Source organism: Hydra vulgaris, chromosome 03, assembly GCF_038396675.1.
Source record: "Hydra vulgaris chromosome 03, alternate assembly HydraT2T_AEP".
Taxonomy (NCBI): domain Eukaryota; kingdom Metazoa; phylum Cnidaria; class Hydrozoa; order Anthoathecata; family Hydridae; genus Hydra; species Hydra vulgaris.
In genome coordinates, this window is record NC_088922.1 from 25,079,280 (window position 1) to 25,092,500 (window position 13,221).

General features: G+C 27.8%; 1 protein-coding gene across 1 annotated transcript in view; it reads left to right on the forward strand.

The window, feature by feature from the left end:
- The window catches only part of LOC100213175 (uncharacterized), a 45,001-nt gene extending 37,589 nt beyond the window's left edge, over window positions 1-7,412 (forward strand). Inside the window, exons 6-8 of the mRNA XM_065794356.1 lie at window positions 407-494; window positions 3,066-4,794; window positions 5,111-7,412. Of these exons, the coding sequence (XP_065650428.1) occupies window positions 407-494; window positions 3,066-4,210 (1,233 nt within the window). The 3' untranslated portion in view covers window positions 4,211-4,794; window positions 5,111-7,412. The remainder of the gene's footprint in view (window positions 1-406; window positions 495-3,065; window positions 4,795-5,110) is intronic.
- Window positions 7,413-13,221: the final 5,809 nt, after the last annotated feature.

Sequence of the window (13,221 nt, forward strand, 5' to 3'; positions counted from 1 at the left end):
TGAGCGACCCCTAAAAATTTTACTTATTTAAAATTTTTTCAAATTTAGTATTAATTTTTTACATAGAACACATTTTAGGAGGTATCATCAGACATTTTAAAAAAATGTTGTTTTTATGACATACCTTTATATATATATATATATATATATATATATATATATATATATATATATATATATATATATATATATATATATATATATATATATAAATATATATATATATATATATATATATATATATATATATATATATATATATATATATATATATATATATATATATATATATATGTATATATATTTTTTTTTTTTTTAAAGTTACTATAATTTTAAAGTTTATTTTGTTATAAATTTTTTTAATTTTATATTTTTTATTTATAATTATAGCATAATTAAATTGCAGGTTGAAGAGTTAAGAGGAATTGGAGAAGCTACTTCAATCTATGTTGAAGGGCCAGGTGGTGAAGAGACTACTAGTTTATCTAAAACTGGTAAATGTATGATTTTTTAAAAATTAATAAATTTGATAGAAACAAACAATAAAACAATCTTTTTTGGTATGAATTTATTTAATTTTTTTTTTTTTAATTAAAATTATTTTTTAATTATTATTATGCTATTATTATTATTTTAAGATATTAATTTACGCTAAATAACTCTCACGCTTCACAATTTATTATTTTGTTATTTGTGCTAACCCACAGTTTTCACGTTGATTTTTCTTATAAGATTTTAATTTTCTGACAATAGGAGTTACCTGATATGTATATGATATTTTCTAGTTGCCATTTTTATGGATGTGTTAAAAATCTGTAATTCTGTTGTGATTCTCTGTTGGTTTACTTTATGTTGAAAAATCATTTCAAAGCTTTATGAGAAACTTCTATAAAATGGGTGTCTCCCTTTTTTACTGTTAGTAAGAGTTATTTTGGAATTGAAAACCCCATTTGATTCTGTCAATATTATCTTCTTTTGATACTATGTTTTACAGTTTTTTTGAAAATGAATATGATAATAAATGTTAAGTTGAAGACGCACTTGTTTAATTTTTTTTTTTTTTTGTAGTTATTAAGGTGCTCCCAGAAGCCCTTACGATCTTATCTTAAAGCACCGTGGAAGAGCATTCAACTAGGACATTCACGCCTCCTTCCTTACCAATGTTACTTATTGGGCTAGAGCCAGAGCTCTTACCACTGCGCCACGGCTGCATAAAGTCGTTTTATAAGTATAATATACATATATAAGTATTTTATATATGTATATAAGTAAATATATAAGTATTTTAAAATGAATAAAGCTTTTTATATATATAAGTAAATAACACCAGTACTATAAATTATAAGTAAATAACACCAGTACCATAAAATATAAGTAAATAACACTAGTACCATAAAATTTGAGACTAGTTTTAAACTGTAATAAAAACTTAAACATGTTAAGAAAAAGATGTTCGGTATGTTCATAAAATAAAATATGCAGAATACAAAAATAAAAAAAGTTTTATTATATGACTCCATATCTTCGAATTTGGTCAAGTCTGGTATTGCTACCTTGTACCAGCATTTGCACACCATTTAAGTCACGTCTACTGGTACAATAACGAATCCGATGTTCAAGGATTGATATATTATTTGTAGACCATCCATCCTTGTACACATCCCGCTTAACAATCGCCCAAAAATCCTCTCTAGCACGAGCCTCTGGCAAGTTTGCTGGATTTTCCTTTTTTTGAACAAATGGTATCTTCTGGGTTTTCAGCCAATTTGTTACCGAATTATCATAGTGAAATGTTGCAAACTTAGGCCAAAAGATGTATTTGTTGTCTCGATAATATTTATTAATAAGAGGTTCCAAGCGCTTTTGTAAAGACTTTTTTTAATATATTTCTTGATTTATTGTTTGGCTAGAATAAACAATGTAAACTGGTGTGACTCCATGTGGTGTTTGCCAACCGTTCAAGTAAATTATTTTCAAATTTTGATACGCCATAACACGTCAGTGTCTGGTGTCAAGTTTTGATCACTTGAATAGCATGTATTATTACCAGCCAGTGTGCTATTCGACAAAGTAAAGTAAGACTCATCGTCAATAAGAAATTCGTGGTCACGATATTTTGAATAAAGTCGACCACGAGCCTCTGTTCAGGAGTTCAAAAAATTGTTTTAAAGCATTTTAAAATTCGTCTGGTGGTGCTTTTTCTACAATCAAGCCTTCTAGCAGGCTACGAAAAGTTACACACCCTTCGATGGTTAAACGTTCTCCTTAATTTGACGCGGTTGTTTTATTTATTGAAATTAGGCCTTTATATATATCCAGCTTTCCAACCCAATGGTTTATTTTAATTATAACCGTTCATATATCTATAAATTGAGTCTTCCATTTTGAAATGGTTCCAAACGACGTGTTTTCCATCATGCTTTTTTCGATAAAAATTGTACACACGACCTTTTAGAGTTTGTTGATTTTAATTTGCTATCTAAACAAAAAATAATTAGACAATTTATATACATGTATATTAAAATGGCCTCAAATGAATAAAGTTTTTTTTTTTCTTTTTTTCAATTTTAGTTTAAAAAAACTTAAAGTTTAAGGACATTTTTTTTCTTAGACTTAAGTTAAATATCTAACTATAATATATTTGTTATCTATTTTATTATCATTAAATGTTATTAAATATATCCTTGTTTATTTATTATTATTAAATATATACTTATTGTTAAATATATACTTATTTATTATAGTTAAATGTTATAATTAAATATAAAGTTGAATTTTAATTCATTATTACATTTATTCTATTAAATAAATGTTAAAAAATAATTTTTAAAGATATTGATTTACAACGTATTACTCAATACGAAGCAGAGCATAAAGTATAAAAAAGCTCATTAAATATAAATAATGTATTTTCAAATAGTTTAATAATTCATTATTTTTATCGTAGTTATATTAGTTGCTAAGCATGTGTTTATTAGGATGTATTAAATTATTTTAAATTAGTTTTAAAAGACTTATTTTTTTCAAAAAGAAATGTTTTTTTTCATTAAATCTTTTTTTTATAGTTTTCCGAAGCTACCTAGGTGAAAAGACCTTGGAAAATGTAAGTTGCCAAAGGTGTGACCAAGTACCTTTATCGAAAAACGATTATAATGAATTTTGTAAAGAAAAAGATGAACAACCAGATATTCGAAGAGCAGAAAATGTTGATTATGTTTCATTAACTGAAAATTCACCATGTGCAACGTGCATAAAAAGAAAAGAATGCAGTTTAAAAAATCAATTCATTAATGAATCACAACAGCTTATTAATTGCCATTTAAGAGTTTGCAATGATAACTCCCAAGTATTGGAGTGCAATGAATGTCATAAACAATTTTTGTACAAGCAATCGTTTTCTGATTTAACTACGAAAACTGTTTTTTTGAATATAAATGTTTCAAAAGACGCAGAAAAAAACTTGGAAAGTATTTCAAAACCATTTAAATGTTTTGTTTGTTGTAGAGCCTTTCTTACTAGAGAGGAAATGAAAGAACACGAGGTTAAGCATGTAAACACATCTTCTCGGTATACTTGTGCAACTTGCGGCGTAAAGTTTTCTACGAGAGTTCAGCTGGAAGAACATTATGATTCTGACAGTAATGAGTGTTCACCTAGAAAATGTGAGATTTGTGACAAAGTGTTTATTCATGGTAATCATTTGAAAAGGCATATGACAATTCATGCAGGTCTTAAACCTTTTGTTTGTCCTATATGTGACCACGAGTTTAACCAAAGGAGTGATCTTCAAAGACACCATAAAAGGCATCTTTTATCAGATGGATCTTATGTATGCAACAAATGTGCAAAACGATATGAGAGCATTGAAAAGCTTAAGAATCATATAATAATAGAACATAAGTTAGATAAAAAATCTAAATCTAACATTTTCAAATGTGACCGATGTGATAAAGTGTTTGGTCGGAAATCTCATTATAAACGTCATCTAACTATTCATGATGGCTTAAAACCGCACGTTTGCGAAGTTTGTTTTAAATCATTTAATCAAAAGACCGATTTAAATAGACACACAATGACTCACTTAAGAAAGCATATGAATATTTATGGAGAGAATTCTGAAAATGCTTGTGAGGTTTGCAATAAAACATTTACTACTCAAGCAAAATTTGTGGAACATTACTTAACTCATCAAAGAATAACGGTTTACTAATTTATGTTCAATCAAGTACGTTTTAGATTTAGGGTTATTATTTTAGTTTTAGTTTCGTTTTTAATATTTGTTTTTTCGATCTTAAAAATGAACATTGCAAAATTAACGCATTACGCAAGGAACATTGCAAAAACGAAACAACTTTTGTTGTTTCGTTTTTGTTATTTTCGTTTTTGTTGTTTTCATGTTTTTGGTTTGTCTTGTACATATATATAATCTAACATTTATTGCCAATCTTGTTTAAATTTTAATGTTTGGGTCAAATTATTTCATTTCAATTTTTGAAATTTCATTTTCCAGTCTTATCACAAGAAATTTAAAATAAAGCAAATTTATATTGGAGGCAAAAGTTTTAATTTTTTTTTGTTTCATATATAATTTATTTTTATACAATTAAATTTTTTTTTAAAAAAAAAAAATACTAATAAATTAAATTAACAAAGCTTGTTGAGATGGATTCTGGAATGGAGAGATCATTTAAAGCTTTTAGTGAATCGTTATCTATAGTAATAGCGCTTATATTTGGATCAGCTGGAACATTAAAATTTTTTCCTTCGATATCACCGGAAATCAACAAAAAGTTTGTTAGTAGTTTTAATTTATTATACAAATATATTATAAAACTAAAGTTTCTAAAAGTATTATATATACATTTCACTTTTAAAAAGAGATAATTACAATTTTTTTATTAATATAACCCCTTCCCAGTATTACCCCAATCTTACAGAAAAGTATATAAAACTTTTTAAAAACGTCATTTAATAATTTATACAAAAGATAAATTAATTTATACGGAAGGTAAATAATGTATTGATAAAAAAATATAAATTTCGAGTTTTAGAAACTGAGCACCTTAAGTGTTTAGTTATTGTTTTTCAACTTGGGTTTATTTTTTTTTAGGTTGCTGAGTTTATTAAATACGCTAAAATTCACCCTGCCGTTAGTTATGGCTATGTTATTGATGCAAATAAATTCATGGAGCTGATTGCAGTAGTTGAAATTGTTTGCTCTCTACTGATTCTATTTGGCCCTCGTATGTTAAAATTATTAAGCTGTTTAGTTTTTACATCAATAATTATAGGGGCGTTGTATTTTCTTTACGCCTTAAACGAACCGTTTTTGTACTTATTTTTAAACTCTATGCTGCTCCTCGTGCTCTTCATAAGATTGCATCTCTTTTATTTTCCGTTCATAAAGAAGTGCGATCAAAACGAAAATGAAAACGCAACAAAGAAAGAAAATTGATTGTTAAAATATTTGTTTGTTGGTTATCAAATCGATTGAAATTTTTCTGACTCATAAAATTATTGCTAAGTCATTAATCTTCCTTGAATTATTTATCTACAAAATATCTTCACATCTTTTTGTTTGATACTGAACTTTACAATTATGTTTTAGAAATTAGTATTATATATTTATTAAGTGCAACAAAATGTTACATTTTTCTTTAAAGTAATTTTGGCGTGGCCGAAAGAGATTATGTTAAACGCTGCCACTAATTGGAATTATACTTTGCTGTTTAAGAAATGACGGATTCAGGGGTGACGGACGAGGTATCTACCGGTAAAACTTTCCTATTTTTATGTATTTATTAAAGTGCTCCTCCTTTTTTACAATATCCTCGAACAGAATTACTGAACAATTTGTTAAAAGCTTGAACATAATTACTAAATAATTCATTAAAAAGTTGTTATTTCAATCTTTCACTGTTATTGCTTATTCAACATAAATTTTCTTTTTCTTTTGATACTCTATTTTTCGGATAAAGATTCCTGATATTTTATGTTTTGACTTCTTTGATCCAGCATTAAGAAATAGCTTAATTTTTTTAGACTTGAATGAGTTTAATAAGAAACATTGGATTAGTTAACCCCTAAGGGCAGTTTTTTTAAAAAGAATTACATTACCTGGTGAGTCTGATGCAGACTTGGCAATAAATGATTAAAACATGGACATAAATACTAGTTAAAACAGCATTTAGACAACATAACGTGAAAAATTTATTAGCAACATATATTAGAATTTAATTATTGTTTAGGATTTAGTTAATGTTAGGATTAATTATCAGGTTCAAATCATGCCAAAATGTTTGAAAGAAAACTTTTGCATAAGTTTTACTTAAAGTAAAACAGTTAACATTTTGAATAAAACATTGCATCGATTCAAATAATGTTGTAGCATTCGTACAGCTGGACGGATTAGCAACTCAAAACTTCAAGTGGGCCATTTAAAAAGTCACAAGATAAAATGATATAGTTCCACTGGTCACGAGATAAAATGATATACCGCTGGAGTACTACGAGTGTAATGAGCCAGCGAAAATTTATACCCGGTTATGATTATTACATATTTTATTAGTAATATGCAATTTTGGAATGATGTTAAAGTTATTTTGGAATGAAATTAGATCCATCTTATGATGACAAGATTGGAGCTTTCATTGACTCCGTTGACTGTCTAAAAGGTTACTACTCTTATGAAAGTACCATATTAAATACAACTTGAATCATTTTTGATTATTTGATTTGGCACTTAACAATTTAGACCCTCATCGATTTTTTTATGGTCTGACATGAGAACAAAATTTAGACATTGTCTACAATAACATTAATAAGACTGTTATGAGTCTGACTATTATTATGAGTCTAATCTGGTTTTAAAGTTCCATCGTTGCAAAATGAAATTATTTCTAAAAAATAATAAACAGTACTGTAGTAAAATAATAAGTAAAATAATAAACAGTAGTAAAATAATAACCAATACTGAATGACAAAGTACATGTATTGTGGTTATTAAGGTGCTTTAAAAATTCTTTACAATCTAATCAAAGAGCACCGCGGAAAAACATTTAACTAGAAATTTCACGCTTCCTTATTTACCAATGTTGGCCAGAGCTGGTATCAAAAATTGGTCCTCTTGGTTCTGAGCCAGAACTTTAATCACAACGCACAGCTACTACCATTCAACCGGTTGAATATCAAATAAATATTTTGTTTTTCAAATTTTAATCAAAATAATTTCAAAAATTCTGGATCTACCTCTGCTAGTTGCTCATTCATGTAAACTATGGGCTTGGATTATAGTTGGTTTTAATTTAGTACTAAACATTTCCGTTATATTTTATAGAAATGTATGTTTTTATTTTGTACGTTTTTGATTTCTAGTTTCTCATTAAGTCAAATGAAACGTTGAGAGTAACAAATTGACTTCTTTGCATTGAAGCCAGAATGAAAGGAATGCTATCTAATATGCTTCAGAGTTTTTTTAAGCATTTATTTTTAGAATGAAACACTACAGCTAGTAGAAGGTGTCTCAGTAACTCATGAAGCTCATTAACTGATGAAGCTCATTAACAGTCGTGTCTTTGAATTCTACGAGCATTCGAAATTACAATTAAAATGCATTTATAATAATTCTAATCATCTTAAGTAGGGATGGCTCTTTTGCTTACTTTTTTTTACTTACACGAGTAAGTTGTTTTTTATCAAAAAACTTTTTTTTACTTACACGAGTAAGTTGTTTTTTATCAAAAAACAACTTACTCGCATAAGTAATTTTAAGCGTTTAATGTAAATTTACATTTCCGTGTAAGTAATTAATTTTTTTGAAACGGCTTTTACTTTATAATGTAAGTTTTTTTACTTTCAAAAATAAGTTATGTAAAAGAAGATTACATCAAAAAGTAATTTACTTTTACATGTAAAAGTAAGTCACGTGAAAAAGCTGTTTAATTTTACATTTTAATTACTTTTGAAAATTACATCACATAATGTGATGTAATTTTCAAAATTAATTGAAAATTACATTACATAAAAAAAGTTAATTACTTTTGAAAATTACATCACATAATATCAAACTGTATTACATCACATAAAATCAAACTGTAATTTACATTTAGCTATAAAAGTAATTAATTAAAAAAATTATATTAAAAAAAAACTTGCATGTAAATTACATAAAAGTAATATGCTACCAAATGTAAATTAAATTTACAAATAAAATAATATTTTTTAAGTAGAATTTTTTATATTGAAAGTAATAACAAATCTTTATTAAAGATAAATTATATAAAATAAAATTTAAATTACATAAGCTTACATTTTATATAATTTGTAAAGTAAATTAAAAGTAATTTATATAAAGTAAGTAAACTTACTTATATTCTACAATAACTTTGACAGAATCTTGTACAACAGTAATGCAAAAAAGTAAAGTCTAGAATTCAGACAAAGCTGAAACATCGCAGTGAGAAGGCGCATATACCCATGGGAGACTCAGAAAGGCATAACTGGCATAATTATTAGTTCTTTTTACAGGTTTTTTTGCGTAAAAGTTTTTATCGAAAAACTAAGGAGGAAAAGTTTAAACCAGTTGTCCTGGACTATGGGGGTACAACCCCATGTCTTGCAGATTTAGGAGCTCAGAAATTTTTAAGAGGATGCTTAGTTTCTGTAAGGTTTTTTCCCCACTTTAATAAGAAAAAAGGCCACCTGCTCAAAAGTATCCCCAGACTCTGCAAGTCTTAATTCGGCGCTGGTTTTAAGAACTACGGTATTTTATGGGCATAAAAGTTTAGAACTATTTATGTAAATATCTTTATCTGAGTGAAGTATTTTTAAATGAAATATATTTATGTGAGTGAAGTGGCCAAACTACAGCAAGGCCAGTGTAAGCAACATTTACTGCCCCTCAAGCAACATAATTTATTTTATGACACTTCATCTAACCTATCTAACCTAAATAATCTTTTCCAAATCAAACTTGGCAATGTTAATATTAATTGTAAATACTATGATACAACAGAATATAACAAAGCTATTAGTATTGATTCAAAAACCTATTTGCATGTTAATATATCATCTCTGGCATGTTACCTTGATGATCTAAAACTTCTGCTTTCCCTTATGAATAATAAACCCAATATCATTGCTATATCTGAAAATCGCTTAAATCACAACAAAACACTTAGAACTGATATCACTTTAAATGGCTATGTATGTACTTTAAATATCACTTTAAATGGCTATGAACGTACTGATTCTCATTCTAATAAAGGAGGAACTATTATATATATATATATAATCTGAATTAAATTATAACTTGAGATCTGACTTCAAAATTCAGAAAAAAAAATAACTAGAATCAACCTTTATTGAAATTTTACTGTCATCAGAAAAAAATATTATTGAAGCTTGCATTTATCGCCACCGATGTATGAACTTTCTAGATCTTATGTGCTCTTTCTCTCTCTTCCCATTAATTACTCAACCAACCAGAACTACTGACTCTCAAAATCAAAGACTCTCATACATAATATATTTTTAAACTTTCACACCCCAAATACCAAATCAGGCAACCTAACAATATGCCTTGCTGACCATCTTATTCAGTTTGTATCCTTTCCATGCAAAAACTTAAAACAGTCTCATCCCAGACTATATCGTAGATATTTTAAAAACTTTGATGAAAAAAGTTTTCTTAAAGTTTCCTAAGAGAAACTGATTGGCTTTCAATAAACCAACAAGGGAACTATTGTGTTAATTACTCTACTTCTAAGTTTTTTGATACACTTAAAAGATTACTTGATAATTATGCCCCTTTCAAAATGTCTACCAAAAAAGCTAATAAATTTTTATCAAAGCCATGGATTACTAATGGAATCATTACGTCAATACAAATTAAAAATAAGTTGCACAAGAAATTTATAAAATGTAAAAATGAAAATTAAAAGCTACAATACTATCAAAAATTCAAATATTATAGAAATAAAATTAGTAACCTACTGCGATACTCAAAAAAACATTATTCAACCTACTTTAATGAAAATCTAAATAACCTTAAAAACACCTGGAAAACAATAAGGAGTATTCCCAGCCAACATTGACATACGGGTACCGTACGGATCGTCATCTGGGTCCCGTATGGGAAGACCAACGGTATCCCGCCGGATCTTGGTCGCGGTTCGGGTATGCCCGCTAGGTATCACGTAAGGGTCCCAAGAGGTTTACCCATTGCAAATCTTGAAAAACTACGTTTAAGTGTTTAAAATTTACAGAAAAAGCAAAGTTATATATAACTTGCTTGGTTTATTTCAAAAAAATAATTAAAATTACAGTCGAAATTTAATCGTGTATCGAACGCTTTCACGGTTATCTCGCGAATTGGAAGCTTTTCCATTGTTGTTTAAACGATTTCTTTGAAAATTTCTTTACATGATATTTCGTTGCAATATGACCTGTAAAAAAATTAAAGTTAACTGTTAGTCTTAAATTTTATAGGTAACAAATTATTTTCAATGTTATAAAACTCTTACAATTTCTCCTAAAATTCTTCAGATAAAAAATGTAATTTTCACCATCGAAGGAAGAAAAATATAATCTTTAATTTTATATTCGACATTTATTTAAACGTTTTAAAATGTACTTGTAATAAATAAGCACATGCTTGTGATTCATATAATAAATTGATAACATTCCTTTAGTTACTGATAAATAAATAATATAAAACTATTATATAAATATAATTTTATATTTATATTGAATATGTTGAATATAATCTTATACTGCTGATTTAGGTGAGCTGTGTGATAACATACTGAAATAGCCTGCTGCCGGGGGCTAATAATTTTTAAATGTAATCTTTAAAATAGAGCGAAACTTTTTTTATTTCACACTAAGGTTTCATCAATTAAGACTCATCAGAAACCTTATATAACAGTACCGTGGCTACTAGATCCAAGCACCCCCTCCTTCAAAAGGGCTCCGAAATTCTTAAAAATATATACAGAATATACTGAGTCATCAGCTGATGCTGATTTTCAAGTAGATACTCCTGCAATTTCAAAAGTAGAGCATAAGTCAACACCAGTATTAGGAGCTATAAGATGTAGAACTCGTGGTGGAGTTAGAGGCACTAGCAGCATTTATTGCACAAATATTCAAAGGAGAATAAGTTATGCAAATCAGGTATTAGAAAGAGGAAATACACATAATGATACAGCTGAGGAAATAAGTCCAGGTAAAACTAATGAAATAGTTGAAACTGAAGTAGAAGTTAGCAATACAACAAATATTTATAAGTGCCCAAAAAGTAATGAAATGTGCCAAAAACAAAGACTAAATAATTCTAAAAAATTTGCAGCACAAAATGTCATGAAGTTAAAACCAGGATTAACACCATATGCAATACGTATTACAGATTCAATAAATGCTGCTTTTCAACTTTTTTTTACCCCAAAGATCTTCAAGGTAGTTCTAACTAAGTCAAACAAAGAATGTGAAAAAGTTTTTATAGAAAAGTGGGCACCAATATCTGGGTATAAACTAATTGGGTTTGATGGACTTCTATTTTTAGCAGGTGTTTACCGATAAGCAGGTGAAGCTACAGAGGAGCTATGGTACATTAGTGATGGCCGGCAAATTCTTTGTTTGGTAATGAGTCATGAGCGTTTTCATACCATTTCAAGAGTTTTGAGATTTGATGACAAAACAACTCAATTATTAAGACGCAGCAATGACAAATTTGCACCTATTCGTGAGGTTTTTGACGTTTGGGTACAAACACTTTTAAATAGTTTTAGACCATAATAAAATGGTACTGTTGATGAACAGCTGGTTCCATTTCGTAGACGTTGTTCCTTTAGACAATATATAAAATCCAAACCAGCTAAATATGGGTTAAAGCAATGGTTGTTGTGTAATTCTAGCACCAGCTATGTCTTGAATGCACTTATTTATACTGGTCGTGTTCATGGGGAGGGCCAAAAAAGAAATCAAGGGCAACAAGTAGTACATGATTTAATTGAAGTCATAAATGGATCTGGAAGAAATGTTATAATGGACCACTTTTTCACATCAGTAACACTTGCACAAGAACGTTTGGAGAAAAAATTAAGTCTAGTTGGAACGATGTACATAAATAGAAAAGAAATTCCTACAGAACTTTTACCTGCTAGAACACAAGAAGTCTACTCTTCGTTGTTTGGTCATCAAGAACAATTAACTTTAGTCTCATAAGTCCCAAAGAAAGGAAAGTTAGTCATTCTGCTGAGTACAATCATTGTGATGCAGAGTTATCGAACCGCCCTGACAAAAAACCACAAATAATTCTGGACTATAATTCAACGAAGGGTGGAGTAGATCCTCTTGACTAAATGGTATTTACTTTTTCTACAAAGAGAATGACCCGCAGGTAATTATAAATATAGCAATACTCTATATAAGTTTCTGAAATCAACTATTTATTTTTTATAATTCAGGTGGCCCAAGGTAATCTTTTACAATATTCTAGACATATCTGCTGCTAATGCTTTTGTAATTTAGATGCATTTAAATCATGGAATAAACAGAAGACGCATTGCAGAAGATTGTTTTTAAAAAAACACAGTAAATCTCTGGTAGCAAACCAACTCCAGTCAAGACTGTTACTTCCAAATTCATCTTTAAAGACATACGATTATATTTGCGACTCACTTGCAAATATTTCATCACTAAACGTTGAATTAAGTTCTTTAATGTCGTTCAACGATCCACAAAATAACACAAAAAGTAGCAATGATGAAAAATAAAGCAAAACATAATAATAATTTTGGTGTAAAAAGAATACGAGGTAAATGCAAGCTCTGTGTTAGATCACTTGATAAAAAAGTTTGAAGTACTTGCGATAAATGTAACAATTTTGTATGCCGTACACACAGCAAAATTCTTTGTGAACACTGTGCAAAGTAAACCATACATGTATATATATATATATATATATATATATATATATATATATATATATATATATATATATATATATATATAAATTAGTAAAAAAACACTTATCTAACTTTCTTCTTCAACTTGAAGTTTCACCATTGCTGGATCATCAAGAAGAGTTCCTTATATATATATATATATATATATATATATATATATATATATATATATATATATATATATATATATATATATATATATTATATATATAAATTTTATATATTTATATATATATATATAAATTTTATATAT